General features: G+C 38.5%; 3 protein-coding genes across 10 annotated transcripts in view; 2 read left to right on the top strand and 1 right to left on the bottom strand.

The window, feature by feature from the left end:
• Positions 1 to 2,168, top strand: part of LOC138960271 (uncharacterized) — a 24,886-nt gene extending 22,718 nt beyond the window's left edge. For both annotated transcript variants that reach the window (XM_070332096.1, XM_070332095.1), the window contains one exon: positions 1 to 2,168. This exon is cut by the window's left edge and continues 3,248 nt beyond it. The gene's annotated coding sequence lies outside the window, so the exon portion shown is untranslated.
• Positions 2,169 to 2,500: 332 nt separating this feature from the next.
• On the top strand, positions 2,501 to 11,908 carry LOC138960274 (RAB6-interacting golgin-like). Of its 2 annotated transcripts, XR_011453934.1 has the most exons (6): positions 2,501 to 2,954; positions 4,141 to 4,483; positions 5,699 to 5,800; positions 6,281 to 6,421; positions 7,168 to 10,364; positions 10,411 to 11,908. XR_011453934.1 is itself a non-coding variant. In XM_070332098.1 (5 exons), exons 1-5 carry the CDS (start codon positions 2,891 to 2,893, stop codon positions 7,754 to 7,756), a joined length of 1,239 nt encoding a protein of 412 aa, XP_070188199.1. In that variant the 5' UTR covers positions 2,501 to 2,890; the 3' UTR covers positions 7,757 to 11,908. The 2 variants fall into 2 exon arrangements, 1 of the variants encoding a protein (XP_070188199.1); XM_070332098.1 differs by having other exon boundaries at positions 7,168 to 11,908.
• A 517-nt stretch (positions 11,909 to 12,425) lies between these two features.
• Positions 12,426 to 24,686, bottom strand: part of LOC138960268 (dipeptidyl peptidase 4-like) — a 163,063-nt gene continuing 150,802 nt past the window's right edge. For 5 of the 6 annotated variants that reach the window (XM_070332087.1, XM_070332090.1, XM_070332086.1 and 2 more), the window contains exons 22-26: positions 22,885 to 22,949; positions 22,377 to 22,449; positions 20,680 to 20,753; positions 20,143 to 20,282; positions 12,426 to 19,555 (exon numbers count right to left, since the gene is read on the bottom strand). In XM_070332087.1, coding sequence (XP_070188188.1) covers positions 19,513 to 19,555; positions 20,143 to 20,282; positions 20,680 to 20,753; positions 22,377 to 22,449; positions 22,885 to 22,949 — 395 coding nt within the window. In that variant the 3' untranslated portion in view covers positions 12,426 to 19,512. The remainder of the gene's footprint in view (positions 19,556 to 20,142; positions 20,283 to 20,679; positions 20,754 to 22,376; positions 22,450 to 22,884; positions 22,950 to 24,686) is intronic. The other variant, XR_011453933.1, reaches the window with a different exon arrangement.

Raw genomic sequence — 24,686 nt, 5'->3', positions numbered from 1 at the left:
TTAAATATCTTCATTGCCATGCACAGCCTTTCAATGTTTGTCCATATCCATGTAAAATCCATTCCAACTTTCTGATGCAAATCTACACTTGATTTATTTTTCAAACCTGCAAAGTATTTGTGCTTCTGCTGCAGTTACTAAACGAATATTTTCTAAATCAGTAATTGTGTATGCAAAAAGATGCCTGACATGGGATTAGAGTTTGTGTATGGGTGTTTAAAATGTGGACATTTCGTAATCTTGAAGCAGTAACCATTTTGTTGATACTGGTCTATGAGTAAGGCGATCTTTGATAGTATTGTCTTGATTAATACTGTATAAGTGACACCCCAGGAGAGAAAGTTTATGTACATATATGCAAATGGATAAACTGGTCGTGAGTAATGCTAGTACAGTTTGCTTGACTTGACAACGTTTCTGATGCTTACTCCTTAGGGGGTTAGGGCTAGAGGTGAGAGAGACAGATCGAGACGGAGATCGAGTGACAGACAGACAGACTGACAGACGGACGGACAGACAGACAGACTGACAGACGGACAGACAGACGGACGGACGTATTGACCGAAAGACAGACAGACAAACAAGAAACAAATCAGCAATAGCAAAATCAAATGCCTCGCTCTGCAAATAAGAAATCTCACAATAATGCCTTGGTGCAAAATACACAGATCTTTGTGACACTGATATAGAAAGACAAAAAGTGTGTCTATTGATAAAATAAATGTATACCAAAAGAGAAAAAGGATTGACTATGCGCTTTGATATGATTTAAAGGAATTGTATGCACATACTCTTGTTAACACTATATATTCCGGTTTGTCTGTGACATACTGCTGAGTATTGTGCGATAATGTCTCTTTGATTGAATGATGGAATGTGCGAGCACTGAAGGTAAACTGATACACTTTCACCAAAGAAAATAAAAACGTGTTTTATTGGTGAGAATTTGCCAGGTCAATTCAGGGAGTGGGGGGTACAGGAAAGCTGCAGCTACTATAATTCAGACATGCATTGTGGCCGCTTCTGTTGTTGTTGTTGTTGTTGTTGTTGTTGTTGTTGTTGTTGTTGTTGTTGTTGTTGTTGTTGTTGTTGTTGTTGTTGTTGTTGTTGTTGTTGACTGAGGGGGAGGAGGAGGAAGAGACACATCAATTCTGTGATCGGCACAGCTGTCGTCTTACTGTATTTTGATGCATATCATTTTTTGTATTATTATTTCTGCACATTTACAAATGTACTACACCAACAGTACTGATCAATGTAAGGTACCTTCCTTCTCATCTTTTGAAAGAAATCCTTTTCACCACCGCAATCTGTCTAATCTTTTACGTCTGACACCTTCAACAGTCTGACACCTGCCTGAGCAGAGTCGTAATTGTTTGCTGAATTTGTTTTGTAAGTGACGCCTATGTCAAGCTACACAACTATTTCAGAATTAAAAGAAAAATCTTCCTCTGCACAAGAAGCAGCCAGGCGGTTAGTGTTTGGTATTTGTTCAAGTAGATGGGTGGTTTTATCAAACAAAAACTAAAATACTGGCCAGATATGACCACGTTGGTGACCACGTTGGTGTACATGATAGCTTACACGAGGAGGAATATCTCTAACGGTCTTTTCTCTAGTGACAGTGTTTCTTCATGATCAGGTAAAACAATGAAATAAGGACACGATGCAGTATGTGGTTCCCGGTTAGCACATTCCGGATAATCGGTGACAATAAAAGGATCTGCATATCTTTACCAGCTATCATGTATCAGTGTAATATTCATAATATTAAATAAAGATAGTACTGTGTGTATGGAAGGCAATCTGTACCATGACGAATGGATGAGTGTACATGTGATCTGTACGTGTTCAAAGGTGGAAGTTGCATGAAAGTTTCTTGATTTGTTTTAGATGAACATGATACATTGCGTTGTAGCAAGCCAACATGGCTTCAGTACAAAAGCTGCCCACGAATGTTGGTATGCATTCCATTTTGTTTGAATTCCACTGTAAAAGTGTCGAGCGTCTTCTTTTTATTTATTTCACTTTTATGTTGTAATTCTATTTTATTTCATTTTTATCTTTATGGTACGATTGTGGGCAAGAATGGCATGCTTGAGTAAATGGGCATGTAAAATGGTGATGTATAGTGTTGATTAACGGTGATTAAAGGAAACTCGTTTTGATTCAGTCGTGTATGTGTGTTGGTGTGTGTGTGTGTGTGTGTGTGTGTGTGTGTGTGTGTGTGTGTGTGTCTGTGTCTGTGTGTGTGTGTGTGTAACTGAGTGTGTGCTTGTTGTACTTTGTCTCTGTCTCTCTGACTTTTCATCTTTCTTCTTCGTCAAAACTTGACTAAAATAATGTAAAAACACCGACAATGATACATTTTCAAACAAACGCATACATTCTTTTTTGGCGACGTCCAACAACAACAAAAAATTTTAAAAAATCATTAAATCAGGTAAAATAAATTAAAGCAAAAAAAAAAAAAAAAAAAAAAAGGAAATACATTAAAATAAAGTGATAATGAAATACAATAAAATAACATAAAATTACGTGATGAAGTTTAAGACTATTCAACTTAGTCAATTCATGCAGGGGATCCTGGTGCCTACGAAATACAGATAAAAAATAAACAATTATTCTTCGCTGTGAAAAAAAGTCAGGGCGAGAGACTGACAAAAGTTTCGTCTGCTAGGAGGGAGTAGTTATTAAACCGTTTTTACCAATACAAAATTTCTAAACGATCAGTCTCATAATACAGTTAAATAAATATCTTTAGTATTTTTGTATTGTTTAAATGGATAATTAGCTAAAAAAGAGTCCGAAATATCTTGATAAATTATAAACAAATATCTCATTTTGGCACCGGAAATGAAGTCAAAGGGAGATTTGCCAACTTGACAAGATGGCGGGCTGGGCAGGTTTCACCGACGAAGACCTCAAACAAATCCAGCAAACTACTTCTCCAGGTTTCTATATCTCACTTTTTTGTTAAAATTATGACCTCATTATTATGAGTTTATAATTGTGTAAATCTTTACTACAGTTGGAAGCGATTCTCCTATTCTCCTGCACACTTAAATGCCGGACTGTTCAGCGACTGTAGGCTGTAGTTAGTTTACTGTGTGGTGTAGTTTAGTGTCTTGGAAGTTGTGCACGAAACATTACACTTGACTGGCTGTCCCACCAGCTCGAGCAGTTTAGTCAACAGAACATTTGTTTTTCTTGGTGTCAAGTCGCCGACAGCTTCAGTTCTTCACAAGCACATGCACGCACAGTCACAAACACAAATAAGTTTTAAACTTTCGCACTGGCTAGACACACTCGAGTGTATACAGGGGTCAGAATCTTGTATGCACTCCGGGAATTTGCCATTCGACACCGCTTTGCGATAGGAACGTAGAGCAGTTGATTATAAGAGTACAAAGAAACGAAAACAATATGATGCTGCATGGCCTTTGCTGTAGTGTAACGTAGTTTCGGGGTGTACTTAAAAGACCAGACACAGAACCGCATCAACACTCCGACTCGGATCGTCATTCGAGGTACGCTTCACTTTCGATTCATGGTATCAAAGTACTCTGGGAACGAACACAGACAAAAACAAACACACACACGAAACTGATGCTTCACGACAGTTTATTGTCGGACTTTGGAACACACTTGGAGTGTGTATGGACCTAGAAAGTGTTGTACTATGTGAATCAATGTACATTAATTGCCAACCCTCGACACTCCGAAAAAGAGATAGCGGAAGTCAATACGTCAGACTGATTTTTTCATTGGCTATACTTCCTAAGGACTTGTTAAGGGGCATTTCATTGGCTACAGATTTGTAACAGAGCTTTTCATTGTCGGAGTGTATACAGGCTCATCGATCCTGTATACACTCAGAGTGCGTATAGCTTTTACCTTAAACTTTTAGTAGTTTTAGTTTTTCTGAGCCTGGACCACCCACAGACCCATTTTAACCAGCTCTACGTCAAAGCTCCACTCGCTGAACTTAAAACGTTTTAAAAGAACCGGTTCATGATTTGGAAAAAGAAGAAGAAACTCACCCAAACACAGTTGAGTTACAAACTTGCACAGGTACGTGGATAATATATAAATTGTAAAACTAAAAAGTAAAATAAGTTTTTATTTCATTTCGCACAGGTCCTCCATCAGGGCAGTCCCTAGCTTCCAGACAACAAGCCATGGCAAAGAAACAAAAGTTGCAGCAACAGCAGCAGCAGCGAGAGCTTGCTCGCCAGAGGGCCAAGGACTTTGCTACAGGCAACAACAACCCTCTACCCTCTTCACAGCGTCTTTCCCAGCCCAGCCCAGAAAAGACAATGCCAGGACCGAAAGCTAGCCCAGAGTCAGACAGTACCACAGCTACCGAAAGAACAGTATCTGAAGGAGGAAAAGCCATGGCTGGGGGGGAGGCTGGGGATGAGCAGACCAAGACTGAGGCTAAGGAAGATGTGAAAGAGCTTGATGAGCAAGAGGCACTGGGGTAAGTTCATTTTACTGCCATTATTCACTTGTTGCTCTGTGTGTGTGTGTGTGTGTTGCTTGTGCTGATGATGTTTACATGTATTATGTGATGCAATTTATTTCTGAAGGTGAAACATTCTTTGAAATCTTACTCTGAGAGATTTGCTTCAGGTTGTGTGCTAATTCAATTTCTTTTGTTGATCGTGATGTTTTTATGCCAAAATAAGATTTAATGTTGTTCACTAATGTGTGATGATGAGCTAACTGCTCTTGTTCAGTGTTGGTGTTATCTTAGTAACAATGAGTTAATAGGTTGTCACATTGTCACTGTCAGTAACAATGTGTTAATAGGTTGTCACATTGTCACTGTCAGTAACAATGAGTTAATAGGTTGTCACATTGTCACTGTCAGTAACAATGTGTTAATAGGTTGTCACATTGTCACTGTCAGTAACAATGAGTTAATAGGTTGTCACATTGTCACTGTCAGTAACAATGTGTTAATAGGTTGTCACATTGTCACTGTCAGTAACAATGAGTTAATAGGTTGTCACATTGTCACTGTCAGTAACAATGAGTTAATAGGTTGTCACATTGTCACTGTCAGTAACAATGTGTTAATAGGTTGTCACATTGTCACTGTCAGTAACAATGAGTTAATAGGTTGTCACATTGTCACTGTCAGTAACAATGAGTTAATAGGTTGTCACATTGTCACTGTCAGTAACAATGTTTTAATAGGTTGTCACATTGTCACTGTCAGTAAAAATTCCTCCGATAGGAACTACACCCCCGTCAAAGGGAAATAACCTTCTCAGTTGGTGGCAGTGAGAATGGTTATTTCCCTTTGACCAACGGGGGTGTCCGTCTATACCAGGCCTTGTATAATTTTAATCCACCAATAACTCCCTAACCGTGTGTTTGACTGGTCCCAATTTTTGTAAGGACCGTCTCAGGAATGTATAGAACCTGTTCACCAAGTTTGGTGACGATCGGTCCGTTCATTCTTGAGATCTACTTGCGAACACAAACACATCGAGTGAAACCTATACACACCCCTATACCGGGGGTGTAATAATGAGTTAATAGGTTGTCACATTGTCACTGTCAGTGCTGATGAGAACAGTGATGCATGGGACATGCTTAAAAATAAAATTTTCAGGAGCATTATAAATGAGAATGTGAATTAGAGTTCTTCATATCACATAATTCTAGTAATCATTCTATATTGCAGTGTAGAGATGAGCAGGGTTGACAAGTTCAGACAGCAACAGCAAAAAATAGAAGAGGAGAACAAACACAGGCGGAAGATGTTGGCAGCTGCAATCAACCAAAGGTGAGAAAATAGAAAATCCTTCAACGGTTACAAATACAACGCATATTGGCATAGACATAGAATACTTTATTATTTCGAATGAGAAATTCAGTTATTCATTGTTACAGGGATGCTACTAATCTGACTGGGGGAGTCTGTGGAGAATTTAACAGATGTGAAAAATCTGGTGAATTCACTGTACCTTAATCTACACGTACACGGCATGATTTGCTGGAAAGCGCACCACAAGTATGGTTATTAATTAAATCAAAGTGCATTTCAGTTTGCATGTGTCACAGTCATATATTATAACACGTTTTTTTTTTTTTTTTAAACAGACGCACACCAGGGCAGACACACATTTATTTGAGTGTTTCAATGGACTCTTTTAATGGTTTTCTCTAGAGCTGTCACTCTGGGTATATAGTTGCTGGTGTCAATGTTTTCACCCGTCAAAACTTAACTGCCAGGATTATGTTGTACGTAATGTTGTTAAAACAGGAGCAAGATGGCCAAAGAAGAAGCGGAGAAACTGACCAAGGTGCAGAAGGAACTGAACCGCTTGGACAGTCTGGTCAACGCTGATGTGTCCATCATTCGTGATCGTATAGAGGCTGCCAGCATCGATTTTCTTCAGGCACAGTAGGTTACCTGTTTTCTAAACCTTTTTGTGTTGCAGAAGTTTTTCCCAGGTTTTAGATTTATTTCATTACAGACTGGAACCCCCTTTTTAAGACCTCCAAAAATTTGAGAAAATCAGGTCTTAAATAGGAGGGAGTCTTAAAAAGGAGGGAGTCTTAAATAGGAGGGAGTCTTAAAAAGGAGGGAGTCTGAAACAGGAGGGAGTCTTAAAAAGGAGGGAGTCTTAAATAGGAGGGAGTCTTAAAAAGGAGGGAGTCTTAAACAGGAGGGAGTCTTAAACAGGAGGGAGTCTTAAACAGGAGGGAGTCTTAAACAGGAGGGAGTCTTAAAAAGGAGGGAGTCTTAAACAGGAGGGAGTCTTAAAAAGGAGGGAGTCTTAAACAGGAGAGGGTCTTAAACAGGAGAGGGTCTTAAAAAGGCGGTCTTGCTCTTAAGATGAAGGCAAATTTACAGAAGTTAATAATGTGAACAGAAAAGTTGAAAAAGCAAGGTCTTAAACAGGAGGGAGTCAAAAGGGGAAGTCTTAAATTGGGGGGTCATAAAAGAGAGAGGGGGGGGGGGGGGGTTAAACTGTATAACATATATTCGGCAACCTATCAGCATTGAATCAACACTTGTTTGTTTTGTTTCTTCAGCTTTTAATGATCGTTTTGCGTATTTTAAGTTTTCTTTATTATAATTGTTGTTCTTAGTTTTATCATTATTATTATTATTACATGTATTATTATTTAATATACTCTTTGCAGAAAACGCTACGAACGAGCTGAAAGGGAGTTTGTGGAGGCCAAGATGGCGCTGGCCGAGAAGAGCGACGCCAAGGAATCGCTGACAGAGCATCTCTACACTGTCATCCAGCAGAACGAAGCCCGCAAGGCCAAGCGACTGGCACAGCTGATGAAGCAGCTGGGCTTGGAAGGGGAGGACTACTCTACCGCACTTAACGACGTCCCCCCTCTGCTCTCCTTCTCCCCCATCAACACCCTGCACCGCCCTCACTTACCTCCCGCCCCCACCTCCCCTCAGGCTGACCTGTCTTCTCAGGGTGGCGGTGGTTCGTCGGGCGTCAGTGTTGAAAAATCTTGTGATGGACTGTCTCGGGGAAAGGTTGAGCATGAAGCTTCAGAGCAGAACGGTGTACAAAGCACGGCCGATGCTGGCAAAAATGATGACAGCGTAGTCTTGAAAAGTGAAAGTAGCCCTGAGAGTGTGGGTGATGAGAAAAAGGACTTGGGTGGTGGAAGTGAAAATGGCAGCAAAATATTGGAAACGGGAAAAGAGAAAGAAGTGAGTCAAGCAGAGAATAACAGTCCGGAATCTCAGGATGGGGGGGGCTGAAGCAAGTGTTGCTCCTTCGTGATGTCTCAGGCAAAGAGACGCTTTGTTCCCTCGTGATGTCTCAGGCAAAGAGACGCTTTGTTCCTTCGTGATGTCTCAGGCAAAGAGACGCTTTGTTCCTTTCCAGTGGAACCCCGCTTTTAAGACCTAAACAAATCTAAGAAAATCAGGTTTTATAAAGGAGGGGGTCTTAAAATGGTAAATTGACAGAGGTTATGAACAGAAAATGTGGAAAAAGCAATGTCTTAGAAGGGAGGAAGTCTTACATTGGGGGGTCTTTAAAGGGGGGTTTCACTGTATTAGTTCTATTACATTTCTGTGTTTTAGCAAATACAGTGCAGGTTTCTCTTCCTGAATGTATTGATAATACATGAATGTATACCTGTGATAAGGAAGGGACACAACTGCTTACATTAGCTGTTTGGGGAAGTATTTGCCTATGGTGTTAAGAAAATCATATCTTAGCATATCATTTATCAGCTCTGCCTATCAATTGGCGGCTTGACATTAGTGGGTATGAAACACTGAATGGGCAGTTACTTACTATTGACCAAGTTCTTTGATATTTATTTACAGCCTGTTCATTGCTAATCTTAGAAACTAAGTTTATTTGAGGCTAATAAGTAATATGATACTTGATAGAGGCAGAATTGTATGAATACCAAGAGGTCAGTCGCTTAGTTTTAACTAAAACTTGTTTTGCTTACAGTCTTTTCTATTTTAAAATGAGTGGGTGTTTTCTTTAGGTTGAGTAACTTGAACTTAGATGAAGGCTTTGACAAATAGCCTGTCTGTTCAGATGCGTTCAGTTAACCTTTTTATGTTTTGGTTTGTTCTTGCTTGCAAATTATATTTCTTGAATTTGAGGCCGGACAGGTCTGTTCTTTTCATATGAGGGCTACAATCTGTGCTTTTCTATGGGTAGGAGAACTTATGCAGTTGTATAATATGGGTTTGTTCTATAGGGTGATGTTCACTAGCATTAGTTTTATTAATATCAAAAAGAAAATGGTATATATGTGGTTTCTGCTGTTTGCACCAGCACAGGGTTTTTCAAATGCAGCAGTATCTTGTTCCTGATACATGTATATACATTTTCAGTGGATAATGAGAGAGAGAGATGAGAGAGAGGGAGCTGCTGGTATGATTTCAGAATGTTTTCATGTCAACATCTGTCCCTTTAGTCACAGATTTACCTCACATCTTCTTTCATAATATATTTGAGAACATGTGAATATTGCACTGTGTGTTGCTATTATATAGTATTAAGTTTAATTTCAACCTTAAGTTATTCAGAAAAACATGTTTTTTTCAGTTAATATCGTGCTGAATTAAACACATTTTTTGTTACTGCCAAAGGAAAACCGTTTATGTCAACACAGCTGGATCAGTTGTGATTTTTAATTTTATAAGTTGGAAGTTCCTGTGTAATAAAATTGTTAAGCACATTATCAGTGCTGGACTAAAATGGAAGGGAAATGGAATACACCTGTACCAGCATGTACTTATACCTGGGCTCCATAGTCCATTGACTGATTTTTTCCCCATGATAATATAGTATGTATAATGGCTTTGCTTGGTAGTTCTTTGTTGTGTTTATGATTTTGTTTTTATTTTTCTTCACAAAGTAGATAAGCTATTCTTGGAGGTTCATGATGTCTTTTTGATATCTATGTTAAGCGTCCTTGTCTCAATGCTAAATGCAATGCCGACTAACTGGAACTCCTTATTTCCTGTGGTATCCGCCGTGCCTTATCCTTCTATGCAACACTTGTGCGCAGAAATGTTTTTACTGTCTGTTACATTAATGCTCACACTGTGTGTGTTTGTGTGCAGAAATGTTTTTACTGTCTGTTACATTAATGCTCACACTGTGTGTATTTGTGTGCAGAAATGTTTTTACTGTCTGTTACATTAATGCTCACACTGTGTGTGTTTGTGCGCAGAAATGTTTTTACTGTCTGTTACATTAATGCTCACACTGTGTGTGTTTGTGCGTGCATGCGTGCGTGTGTTATTTTTTGGTGATAAAGTGCACTTGCATGTGAAATACTCCTAAATGTGACCCTTTTCTTGGAATCAGTCTTAACTCGCAACCCGCACAGCTGAGTTCCACACGAATAACAGTGCAGGGGGTCAACCTGGGTGATACTGAGATTTGGTGTGCAATGAAGTCTTCAAACATTTATCTATCGTTTGGTATCGGGGTTTTTTAATCAAAGGTGATTGTAAGTGGGTGAAATAATTAATTATAGTTAATTATAGTTATCAATTATGGTCATAAACACGCCCAAATCGACCCATCTTTGAGCAAACAAATAACCTTAAACCCTTGCAGAACCCCTACATATCGCATATGTACAGAACCGGCTGCGCTTGGCCTTTCGCGGGCTGCCGTCATAGCTTTCCGTGTGTGTATGACACACGCTGAGCAAGCCAGCCTCAGAAAACGTGACGTAAACAATCGTTTGAGTATGAGGTACACTGTGTTATGACCGTCCATTCTCTGTTATATCTGATGTATGCACTGCCTTTTCCCTAAACCCTGAAACTGGCAGACTGCATTAATTATATATATTGACATGAACAAATATGTACTTGGGTTTTGGTGTCGTGCTGCGAACGCCAAGAAGAAGAAGAAGAAGAAGAAGAAGGTGTCGTGCTGAGGTGTTTTCTGCAGATGGTACAATGGTGCCCCTCATCAAGACCAAAGCGTTCTAAGAAAAATGCGTCTGAAATGGGAGGGATCAGTCTTAAAACGGCCATGTACATTTACAGACGTAATGAAAAGAAAAGCTGTGAAAGCAAAGAGGGAAGTCTTAAATCATGCTTTTTGAAAGGGGGGTGCCACTGCACATATATTGATTGAAACAAATGTTGTTTTATAGTAAATTATCAGTGTTGCTCCTCTACGCATAATGTGTCAAATAGAGCTGACGGATGTTTTCTCTAAACTGTGTGTATATCCTAAGATGTTATGTTACTATGCAGAGGAAGTGACTTTGCCTTTTTAAGCACCTCTGCCTTTACCAATGCCAGTTCAAAGACACAGATTAACTTTACTGAATTGTTTTGTGTAGTTTGTTTTTTCTGTGTGAAATCATTTGCAAATGTTGATGATTGCTAGAACCCAACAACCAAAAACAATTAATTGAATGATGCAACTGTCCCTCTGCTGTTCATGATGAAAAAGAATTTCTTTGGATCTGAACATGCATGAATGCCTGGTAGTGAACAAATTCAAGTGCCCATTAACTTTTCACTTGAAGAGGTCTGAATTGAATCAGGGTATGCATGAGTGAACGGTAAAAAATTATTTTCTTTGAGTCATGAATGCTAGGCCTGGTGGTAAACAATCACATGCCCATTATCTTTTCACTTTGAACAAATCTGAATTGAATATGTCTGAGTGAATGGGGAAAAAAGGATTTTCTTTGAGTCTGATCCATGAATGCCTGTTAAAGAACAATCACATCATGAATGCCTGTTAAAGAACAATCACATCATGAATGCCTGTTAAAGAACAATCACATCATGAATGCCTGTTAAAGAACAATCACATCATGAATGCCTGTTAAAGAACAATCACATCATGAATGCCTGTTAAAGAACAATCACATCATGAATGCCTGTTAAAGAACAATCACATCATGAATGCCTGTTAAAGAACAATCACATCATGAATGCCTGTTAAAGAACAATCACATCATGAATGCCTGTTAAAGAACAATCACATCATGAATGCCTGTTAAAGAACAATCACATCATGAATGCCTGTTAAAGAACAATCACATCATGAATGCCTGTTAAAGAACAATCACATCATGAATGCCTGTTAAAGAACAATCACATCATGAATGCCTGTTAAAGAACAATCACATCATGAATGCCTGTTAAAGAACAATCACATCATGCTCATCGTCTTTTCACTTTGCAGACATCTGCATTGAATGTGTCCCAACTTTTGCTGCATGTAGAAACTCCTAGCAATAATTTGTTAATGGTGTGTGTGTCTTACACATATTGGTGGTTAAATGCATATGGGGTACATGTACTTACAATTGAACAGAGGGTGTTGTTTTTGAAGGGTATCCTTTTGTACCTGCATGTTTTATTTTGGTCCATTTTGAGGGTAAACCTATCGGTGGTGAATCTGGTGTTGTGTGTACATTTTTATGGTGTGAGGGAGTGTGTGTATGTAGGTATGTGTCTGTTGCTGTGTTTGTGATTTGTGCATACATATATTTATTCATGCGTGTGTGTCTATTACTGTGTTTGTTATTTGTGAATATATTTATTTATTCATGTGTATGTCTGTGATGAAAAATGTGTGCATTAACCCTTACACTGGTGCAATTCTGTAACACATGTTACATAGCCACTGGTGAATTAACAGAGAGAAAAATAAAGAAAAACGGTCATTTGCATCCATGGGAGGTAATGGGAACCGACAAACAGACTGAGCCATGTCGTGACAACCAGGTGAGAGTATACGTAAAGTAGCGCGACAACCAGCCTAAGGGTTAATAATATATCTATCCTTTTGCAAAAGCTAGGCTTGGGTAATACAAATGTGTATTCCTTTACGCATACTGTGAGGCACACAGATTGAGTCACAGTCAAAACACTCGCACACCACACACACACCGCAACAAACACAACTCCTTAAAACAATCCACAAGGAGATTTTAATTTTGGAACTGATGAAATTTAATCCATTCTTCATTCACATAGACAACGTGTGGTGTGTATCATCACAGACAATGTAATGACGGTTGTGAGAACAGGAAAAGCAAAATCAGAGGAAAACAGCAACATTTTTGCAAATATATTACACCAGTTTTAATATTTGGAGAAAAAAACTTACAGACTGAGTAATCTATTTACTTTAAAATGAAATTTTTAAAAAAGCTGGTTAACCATGCTGGCAAAAACAGTTTTCATGCAAAGAGAAACTATAAATTTGTGACGACTATGCTGTATAGAAATCAAGTAGTGAGTATAATCAACTCCTAGCTCTTCTTTTGTCATTACTTTTGGAATACCTTTTATAATGTTTGCTTTTCCAATTCCTGGTTTACTTGTTCAGATAGTGTGAACATTTGGTGGATTAAATTAATTTCACTGTAAAAGAATGTAATTCTGTTGTTTTCTAGAGAGAAAAAACCATGACAGATGTGACTATTGGTAACAAGAACGCGTAGAAAACGTGAAGCCTACAAATTAGCCTCTATGTGGTAATGAAATTGCAAAAAGCATAGTAAAGAGCAGAGAGATTTCAAGAAACGCAGAAAAAACCGGAAAGGTCATACTACAAAACAGGCCTATCCTAGTAAGGATACAATAGTACATGTGCAAGATAAATCATGCTTTTAGGAATAAAATAAAATAATGTGTGCAATGCAAGCCAAATTACATCTTCATTCTGAAAATGTATTCTGTTGGCAAGCTGTGCCTGTAGGTTTGAAATTCATGATTTTGAAGAGGAAATAAAACAAACAGAATGACCTAAACCATTGTGCAGAGAAGAAAAAAAAGCAAAGAGTTTTTCGTGATTTTAGGTGAGTATTGGCGCTTGAATTTCAAGAATAAATTCACAAACAGCACAGTGAGTACATAAATTTAAAGGCGAGTTAGGGTGAAATGCACAAAAGTTCGATGATTTAATTTGCCTTAATTGGGAATAAAAACACAAAGTCTTGTTCGATGACACCCTGTTTGGGTTTAATTATGTTTAAAATTTGTGCAGGGATTTTTCTTTAATCCAACCACAATGCAGCAGTGTTTTATTGGAACCTCACAAAGTTTGCACACAAAAACTCATCTTGAAAAGTGTGAGAAAAGGATAACAAAAAACACAACAGACACTACGTACTCCACCTATGCTCACGTACAGCATTAGAAAACTGACATCACAGCATGGCAAAAACGCCATCAGAAAATGACATGAAAAAAACAGTACACACAGAAACTGTGCCGCTTTTTGTGACAACATTAAGGAAAACAAAAACTGATGATTTCACAATGTTGGCTGAAATACACAAGAAAATATACCACGGTGTCAGCCAAAAATCTCTTCATAGAGCTATAATGCAACAAATCTTCAGTCAAATGGATCAACAAAACAAATCTTGCCCGGCAACCAGCTCTGCTTCACATTTCAAAACTGCAATTTTCAAAATACATGAACACTTTGTTTCTTTTTTGCAGTGCTCTCAAAGAGGGAGGTGGGCGTGGTTATGTCTGCAGAAATGTCAAAATTTGACAATAAATTTCAGTTTTAAAACATCACTGCAAATAATGAAACAAATGGCATATCCACACACACAAAACCACATTATGTGTGACTTTTTTAATTATTTTTATCTAGATGTGGCATGTATAGGGCTGGCTTTCAGTTGTAAAACTCTTGTTGGAAGTTAATAAAAAAAAAAATCACACTTTGGAGCACTAAAACTGTTCACCATAACCGTCCATCATGAGGTATTTGTACTCTGTCCATTGGTCGATGGATTTAGGAACAATAATGTCTGAACGTCAACGACAGCACAAAACACCCAACATTATGTACACACATTTGAACATTCAAGGTGAAGTTCAACCATGCAATGGAAAAACATATACAATGATGCTGCGAACAGCCAAACATTAATTAGGATACATATTACTGAACAAACACGGTTGAAACGCACTTCAAGATGATACTTTCATGCAATATGAACTTCTCTTGACAAGCTTCAGGCACTCACGCATTTGCACGTCTTGGCATCAATCTCTCTCTTTCTCAAAGAACACGCACACTCCTTTCAATTTCCCCTTTTCACACACACACACACACACACACACACACACACACACACACACACGCACACACACACACACACGTATGTATGTTGGTGCGCACACACACACACTGTGAACACTGATGCACAAACCACCACACACACATACATAAACATACATTATATTGATGTCATGAGCAACCCACATAAAACTCACTTCACTCGTTTATTAAATTGGCAAAACTGATCTGGAAAAAAACGCCGTACGGATCTCCAAAAATCACAGGCACTACGAACCCTGTACTGAATTATCAACAATTTCAAACCTGCAGCTGCAGTTTCAAAATCAATAAGGTTTTGGAATATTGGTTTCAATAAAAGAACAACTATTTCTCGCTCTATAATTCAACTGAGAATAACTACATGTACACAGACTGGGAAAAATTAAACAACAACACAAAACAACCAAATTGTTGTAATTTGTTGCAGATGCAAGTAAAGACAATTACACAAGGCATATAATGTATGGGATCACCTTTTACATAATTCTAACCTCAAACACTGATTTACAAAAAACAACCTTTTTCAGAATAATTAAATCAAGTAAATGTGGAACACAAGACCTACATATTGTTCAGATAAAGTTATAACCTGTAGTTTTTTAGTCTTCTCCACTGACAGCAATGTCTTCTTTCCAACAGCTTTAGCCACAATGCAATTCAAAAGTATTAAAATGAAAACAAGGAAAAAATGACAAAATCTTGAGTGCAAAACCAACGCATGTAATGTTGAACAATCAACTAGAAATAAGTGCTTACTTTGTTAACAAATGCATATTTCAACTCACAATATGCATGAACAAAAAGGCTTAAAATCAGCTAACTACCGGTATTTCCCCTGGTACATATCGGCGTAGCAGTTTACATGAAAAAAGAAAAAAAGAAAGAATAATGATCTCAACTACCCAGACAAAAATTAAATAATTACCACAAAATGAGCTAAAATGAATTAAAGATGTATCTCTGATGCAAATTTTACTTAGCATGATTTAATTGTAATTATGAGGTTAGGGCTGCATGCATCTGCATATACGAGCGAATCACTGAACTTCGTACTTTTAACTTTAAAAGTGACATTACTATCAATGCAGGCAGGAGAAAAAGCAATACATATACTAGTTCTATGCAAACTGTGTACGTATGCTGTGCTGAAAATTCCAGCCTCAAGAAAAAAAAGGCCAACTCTTTATGCATTAAAATCACAAATCCCTTTTAACGCCAAAGTTGAACTCTTACTCTTGGTGCAATTAGATGTCCACAGCTGCATCCAAGAAACCACAAGCAGATCCCATGGTCATGCACTGATACCAACACAACCAAAGAGCGGAAGGCAAAATGCTCTTTATACGTACAGGACTTCTCTCTTTGCCTTGATTGTACAGTAGTACATGTACATGTCATAATATACACTTAATTGATGCAAAATGAAACAATACGCCGACACATACAAACAAAACATCAATACCCACAAGTTTTCGGACAGGTGTGACTCATTCATTATATACACAATGAATAAAAATGTAACTACAACTTGAGGAATAACTAGAGCAGCTGGTTCAAGGCTCTGCCTACAAATCCTCTCACCCAAAGATTTCTCTGACCAAACAGCTAGATCTAAACTCCACAATCAGAGTTTCTCTTTTTTCTCCAGTTTGTTCAAGGGTTACGGACACAAAACTCAACACTTGTGACTTTGAAGATTTCTCTGACCAAAACAGCTAGATCTAAACTCCACCATCGGAGTTTCTCTTTTTTCTCCAGTTTGTACAAGGGTCACAGACACGAAACTCAACACTTGTTACTTTAAGTCCAAACAAACATTTCAAATATAAGAATATATCACACAGCAGTCTGGGGTTAATTACTACCTGACCTGCAGATCCAAACCAATGTCAGCAGGTCATTATTCAAATTCAATTAACGTACAGCAGCAGTGTACTTATATATACGAGTGGATACAAAGGTCAAGGGTTTTGGATTTACATGACAATTAGTCCCTTTCTTTTAACAGTGGTAGTTATATAATGACCTGTGTACATGGCATCATCAGACTGCTTAAATAAGCATGTCAATCTACAAGCACATTAATCCCTCTAAATTAAATATCAGAGATTGATTCTAGGTAACAATTAACACTCTTGACACTATCTGAGTAAAAGTATATCGTCTTTCTTGTTTGAGTATATAATCATTTACATGGTAACAACAAATCTGACCAGGGTTTCATTATGAAATAAGAGCATCCTTTCACTTGGCCAATTGGACATATACCAAAACTCAACTGCATGCTGCATTCTGGTGGGAATTAATTCAACCTTTGACCACAACTAATTTGGCACATTAACATTAACACTTTCGCGACGGGACACTGATAAATCAGTACCAGCGCTGACACGCCCATGGACGGGACGCGCATTTTTCAGTACCAGCCATAGAGGGTACACGACTCGTGATTGCTTCCCGGTTTTTGAAGCTTGCAAATAAATTGAGTTGTTTCCCTTGATACACTTGGCGTCCCCTTCTGCCATTTGCAAATTCGCTTGATTTGTGTGCGTTTTTGAGAAAAAAAAATGAATCAAAGGCGAGCCTTGTCTCGGGAGAAGATTCTCCGGATGTTGGACCTAGAGGATCCCGTAGAGCATGATTCGGACGTATCGTTTTCGCCTCACGAAAGCGATACAAGCAGTGAAAGTGAGGAAGAAACAGTCCCGTTCTTGCTAGTACGAGTCGGCAAACTAGATCTACACGTGGTGGGCGGTGATACTGCTAGACGAACATGTATCTCGGAATCGTGCAAGAGCTATGGGGGCGTGGCAGCACTGATAACAATGGATGGCTGAAGCCTTCAAATCCTTTTGGAATTGTTCATAGGAGTACAATTGGTACTTTGTTGTGAAAATGTGACTTATATTCAATATGGATTACCTAGACATCATTTGGTGAGTGTTACAGTTTTGTTTCATTTGAGTCAGGATGCTGTGAGTGAATGCGTGATTTGCTTGTTTTTTTCTTTGTACTGTCTCCTTATTTCTGTGTACAATGTTAACACTATTTCAGCTAATTCATAGGTTTTACACCTTGTTTGGTTATAACATTATTTATAATACTTTCTGTTAAAAAATAACTTTTAAAAAAAGCAGTAGAAAATAAAACACACACACAAAAACGTTAAAAAACACAAATTATCCCCCTTTCACCCCCCTTTGCTAAAACAAATCGCGTGACAAACTTATAAATAGCACGACTGAACTGGGCATCCATTTTTGAATTAGTACACAAAATTTGGTGGTGATTGGACTTAATTCAAGCTTGCTAGACAGATTTCTTCACAGTTACTGATTTTTGGGAAGTTTCTTGGTGGCAAGCTTGGGCAGGCAGGACGTAAACGCCGTGGCAGTGCTAGTCACAATAGTGTTAAAGCGTATAACGCGTAACATCAAAATGATCGTACTCCAACAAAAAATTCTCACTAGGCAAATGATTGCTTATGCTGGATGCATGTACCTCCAAAGATAACTTTTCCCTACTCCTCGGAGGAACAGGCATGTACCTCCAAAGATAACTTTTCCCTACTCCTCGGAGGAACAGGCATGTACCTCCGAAGATAACGTTTCCCTACTCCTCGGAGGAACAGGCATGTACCTCCAAAGATAACGTTTCCCTACTCCTCGGAGGAACAGGCATGTACCTCCAAAGATAACGTTTCCCTACTCCTCGGAGGAACAGGCATGTACCTCCAAAGATAACGTTTCCCTACTCCTCGGAGGAACAGGCATGTACCTCCAAAGATAACGTTTCCCTACTCCTCGGAGGAACAGGCATGTACCTCCAAAGATAACGTTTCCCTACTCCTCGGAGGAACAGGCATGTACCTCCAAAGATAACGTTTCCCTACTCCTCGGAGGAACAGGCATGTACCTCCAAAGATAACGTTTCCCTACTCCTCGGAGGAACAGGCATGTACCTCCAAAGATAACGTTTCCCTACTCCTCGGAGGAACAGGCATGTACCTCCAAAGATAACGTTTCCCTACTCCTCGGAGGAACAGGCATGTATAAGCAGCACACGTATTTCTCTAAGATCTTGTCAGCTAATAACCTTAGGATTTAAAACTGCAGCTGCCTTGATGATGCAGGAACTATATTTATAAGATCTAAATCGTTTCATCAGTTCCTAGTCACTATTACCTGAAATATACCTGCCATGACAGGTCACTTGACATTTTCAGCTGGTCCAAATTAGGGTGTCAGTACGTACCACTGTATTTTATTCCTTTTAAGTGCACAGACTCACTCATCATTTTATATAACATGAGTGTCACCTTCTCACAAATTGCTCCAAAGACAGTGCATTATGAAACTACGGAACATGCAAATACTCAAATCGAAACAAAACAAATAGACACAGAAATTATCATCTCTTTTCTTTCTTTGGTTCACCAAGGAGTGCTTGCATGCATACAAAACGAGTCAGTGACAGTGAACATTGTTTCCCAAGTTTCCATGTTCAGCAAGACGACATTGCAGCTCCAACTAAACAAACTGACAAACACTTTCATCCAAGTGTCCATGTTCAGCAAATAGCTTAAAGGAATCGAACAGACAAAAAGTTTTTCATCCAAGAGTAATGTCTGGCTCGAGAAGCGTAATGTCTGGCTCGAGAAGCGACTGCAAGCAGATCTGGTTTGGAATCCATCATCGCTACTCGATCACCCACCGCTGTTTTCGCAAGGCGGTCGCCAACCGAAGCTGTCAGCAGTAATTCAAACAACCATTGCTGATGAGATATCAATTTGGTTTTTCAATGACAAAGGCATCACACCCGAATGCAAGAAAGTTTCACTGAGAGGTTAGTCACAGCTTCAGTGTATATGTCACTGGTGAACGCTCACTGAATGATTTACTGTTTCAGTAACTTATTCATCTTTCACAGGTTCTTCTTCCTCATGTTCAGATTCACTGAAACATTAAAAAAGGATCAAAATGAACAACAGTTCGGGCCTGCATGTATATTTGACGGACACAATTCTTTCACGGAAGGACAGTCTCTATAATTCTACATATCTGCGTGAATACATTTTGCAGAACGTGTCTGCTGAGTACTTCCCACTCAAACTTACTTTGGGATCCAATACAGGCTTCTTATTTTGTTGCCTTTTTTTTTTAATTACATGGAAGACACTTCAGCATATATCATGCAATATTGATCAAACAATTGGTTTGCTAACTAAACTACAAAACTTTTTTTTTTATTTACATGCCTTTTTTTTCTTTTAACATTTGTTAGCTGTATAATTACTACCCACTGAACACGTTTTACTGAACACCTGCTAATTAAGTGCTGATGTGTGCATTTATTAATTACTACAAATATATACGCCCCGTGGAATCAAAAACTATGAGATAAAAAAAACTAAATTAAAAACTCTGTGAACTATATAGTGCACATGAAGCTATAATTGATGTTCTGAAGAACAGGTGAGCAAACAGTAAGAAGGAAAAGTAGGCAAAGGGTGAGAAAAGTATGTATGTGTGAAGGAAATCACTTTTCAACTTCCATATTTGGCGGGCGACCAAATTTTTTGGACCAGCCGTCAAAGCACTCGGTGAGGAAATCATCCAGGCTCTGAAACAGGTGGTTCCTCGTGTTTCCTCCCAACAGCCCGTGGTGCTTGTCAGGGTACACCTGTAATGAAATATTTCTTTCTTAATACAGTACTAAGAACCCCCCCTTTGAAGACCCCCCCCCCCCCCCCCCCAAACTTTTAGACTCCGACCTTATTTTTTCAGATTTTTTGTTGATAAACTTTGTATCTTTACCTCCATCTTAAGATTTGATATCAGTCCTCTATTCTCTAGCACATCTCATTTGTGATACTATATACATATAGCTATAGGTACTAGCTAGAAGAGCTGAGACAAGTGTTAAAACAAGAGTTAAGCCGACAGCTTTTCTAGCCTAAACAGAATCATACCTTCTGCAAAACTATAAAGGGGCTAGTCATAATTACACTGACTGATTATATTAGCATGTTAAAGTGCAAACATCCATTAAAGTATGGAATGTCTCTAATATTAGTTACCAGTGTTCTGAAGTAAACATTCGCTTCCACCATAGCTTTCACAAGCTGTGCGTAATGTTGAAAGTGGACGTTATCTGAAAAAAAGTCAAAATCAAGTGTATATGTGACCCTCCACCACGGAATGAGTCACACATCACCTTTGCATGATTTTCATATTTTTACATTTTTTCTAAAGAGTTTTTGATGCTCTATCCAGTGGTGAAAACCGTTTTAGAAAAGAGCGAAAACTTTGAGTAATAAACCTGTGACCAAGGTGACCCTCACACTGCCACCAGACACTCCCTGGACTTATATCAAACCTAGCGCAGAACCGCGCGAGGTGACATGCAACTCATGTCGTGGTGTAGGGTCACATAATTTATGTTCAATTCACTCTGAGAATAGCTAGATATACATTACAGTTTTGAATTCACAAATGTAAAGTTTTAGAGATATTCAACATGATGAACCCAATTTGATGTCACAATTATGGAAAGTATAATTCTCATATATATATAAAAATATATTATATACATTAGCTGCATATAATAAGAATGACAAACTTGCAGACATATGACAAGAGGATTTATAAGGCTGAGAGATTAATTGACAATGTTTGATTCTGCATGCTTTAAAGGCACAGTACGCCTCCCGTAAACCATCACAGATACTGTCAGGCTTTTACACACAGTACAGACACCCTTCCATTTGAACACTCACCGAACGGGAACATCCTAGGTGCCCTACGTAAAGAGCGAGACATTTTCAAAGAATTAATTTTTCGGATTGAGACCATCTCAATCGGACCCATCCTGAACTCAGGTCAAAAATGAGTTACTTCCCTTCAACTGGCGATAGCCGTGGAGCGATGATTGTGCGTTTTGGCGCTAGACCTAACTTTTAAAATCTAAATAATAAATTGACAGCTTGTTACACAAACATTCTTAAATCACAAAAGAATTATTTTTTCATCAAGACAAGATCAGTACAATTCGAAGTTTTGAAAGTTTGAAAAAAGAAAAGCCCGGAAGCAGGGTCACGCAAGGTCGTGGTTTTCGTAGCAGACGACGGTTTATAGGCAGTCAAAAGCCATCGCTCGAGTTCTTATGAACCACATTTGTTTGTTTCGTGAAAAGTCAGAGGTACATAATAACGTGCTATTGCAGATAAGCTCACAGCGAGCCGCATTCAAATTAAAAACTGACGACTGCATTGTGAAAAAGGGAAACTGGATCACACGGGTTCACATTGCGCAGGGGTAAGATAAACCACGCAAAAATAAATTCTTTGAAAATTGCTCGCTCTTTACGTAGCTAGGGCACCTAGGATGTTCTCGTTTGGTGAGCGTTCAAATGGAAGGGTGTTTGTATTGTCTGTAAAAGCCTGACAGTATCTGTGATGGTTTACGGGAGGCTTACTGTGTCTTTAGGCAAACCAAGGACGAAGATTTATCTCTTTTAACTAATATCTCTTTTCAAAAATTTTTTACAATACTATACACACGATCATAACTGACATAAAACATAAACAAAAAGTCTGCTGAATACAGCACTAGCGTGACTGTTATATTTCACCTCCTGTATGTAGAGTTTGTCTCCCTTCATTCTACACACGCTAACACACAGACTCTAGCTCACTCTTCTGCAAAAAGTAACGGCGCTAAATGTGAAATATTTTGCTTCCATCATCTATAAAATCCAGCATATTGTACAGCTCACCATCTGCTGTGCCATGCACTAACATCAGTCGGGATTTCTTGAAGTTTTCAACATGTTGTGATACATTGGCAGCCTGCAATCAGAAACAAAATGTCTCATCACAGGGAACTGCATTAAAACACTTGATGATAAAACACAACAACACCAACATGCATGTGTTAACTCACACACACCAGACACACACACGCACAGACACACACACGCACCAGACACACACACGCATGCAGGCTCACACACATGCACGCACACACTCTCTCTCAAACACACACACACATGCATGCACACGCACACTGACACACACACATGTGCACACAGTTAAATTGAACTCACCGCTATGAACCTATAATGTAAAAAAATAATAATAAATAAATAAATAAATTAAGATGCATTACAACTGCGGTGAAAATATCAACGCAACAAAATTAAAACTATATTTTTATGATCTCAGAGGACACACATGTAATAAAAACTCTTGTACTTTCTGATGTGATTTACATCCAAATCATACCTTGTAACCATGAAGATTATCTTCTGCCCTTGGAAAACCCATGTACCTTTCTGTGTACACTGAATCTGAGAAAAGAACCAACACCATTAATTCAGATATACAGCCAAACACAGACCTGTTTACCCCCATAAGTGTTTTGGAGTAATGCTCAGCCCCAAAAATAGTAATCCTGGCACAAAAATAGTAATCATCCAGCATTTTTCGCCAATTACAACGCACATGACAACTGTGTCTGCGAAACGCAATCATGCACCTATATCCATCATTCACAAACAAAACACATCAGTCAGTTTTTGTAGTCATCATAATTTCAAAGAAGATCACATCAAAAGCACATGCATCACTGATTCTTTTTCTTTTGCTCGTAGTAGGCCTTTTTCAGTGTGTCAAGCGCTTCTCTACTGTACTTGCGTTTGCCGCATGAGTGAGGGCGAGACTTCACCACTAGAAGGCTCTCCAGCGTCTCATCAGACAGACATGATCTCTGGTCAGTCATGTGCTTTTTCACCCCATTTTACCATAGAAAAAAACAATGCCAAACATTTGAATTAATAAAAAAATGAAAAATAAATTATTTTTTTTTAACTTTTTTTTTTTTAAATGAAAATCGTAGTCTTGACACGGATAGCGGAATGGCGTATTTTTTGCAGAAAATCGTAATAAATTACGCCAAAATCGTAAGGGTAAACAGGTCTGCAAACATGTCTATGATATGACCAATCTCCCATATTTGACCAAAAATGCATGATCAACACTGACAGGTGGTCGCGAATGGAAAGATGAATTATAGAGATGGAAAAAAAATATTAGTCTGTGGATCCTTTGAACTGGTCATAATGGGCAGGGGGGAATAATATGCCATGGCACTCTGGTGCATGGACTGTATATTATACTGTTTTGAAAATTATAACAAGGAACAAGATAATAAAAATGTTCTCACCTGAAAACAGCAAAATGAACACATCAACACGAACTAGTTTCGACTTCATCAGCAGAAAAAACACGTCGCGTAAGGCGAAATTACTACATTTAGTCAAGCTGTGGAACTCACAGAATGAAACTGAACGCACTGCATTTTTTCACAATGACCGTAGTCCGCCGCTTGTGCATAACGGAGTGAAACTGACGAGCCTGTTCAGCGCGGCATGGTTTCGCTGTGCTGCATAAGCACGCTTTTCTGTACCTCTCTTCGTTTTAACTTTCTGAGCGTGTTTTTAATCCAAACATATCATATCTATATGTTTTTGGAATCAGGAACCGACAAGGAATAAGATGAAATTGTTTTTAAATCGATTTGGGAAATTTAATTTTGATCATAATTTTTATATTTTTAATTTTCAGAGCTTGTTTTTAATCCAAATATAACATATTTATATGTTTTTGGAATCAGGAAATGATGTAGAATAAGACGAACGTAAATTTGGATCGTTTTATATATAAAAAAAAGTATTAAAATTTTCAGATTTTTAATTAATGACCAAAGTCATTAATTAATTTTTAAGCCACCAAGCTGAAATGCAATACCGAAGTCCGGCCTTCGTCGAAGATTGCTTTACACAAATTTCAATCAATTTGATTGAAAAATGAGGGTGTGACAGTGCCACCTCAACTTTTACAAAAAGCCGGATATGACGTCATCAAAGGTATTTATCGAAAAAAAGACAAAAACGTCCGGGGATATCATTCCCAGGAACTCCCATGTCAAATTTCATAAAGATCAGTCCAGTAGTTTGGTCTGAATCGCTCTACACACACACGCACAGACAGACAGACAGACAGACAGAGGGACACACACACACATA

The sequence above is a fragment of the Littorina saxatilis genome, linkage group LG2 (genome assembly GCF_037325665.1).
Source record: "Littorina saxatilis isolate snail1 linkage group LG2, US_GU_Lsax_2.0, whole genome shotgun sequence".
NCBI lineage: Eukaryota > Metazoa > Mollusca > Gastropoda > Littorinimorpha > Littorinidae > Littorina > Littorina saxatilis.
This window is presented reverse-complemented; position numbering and strand designations above follow the sequence as displayed.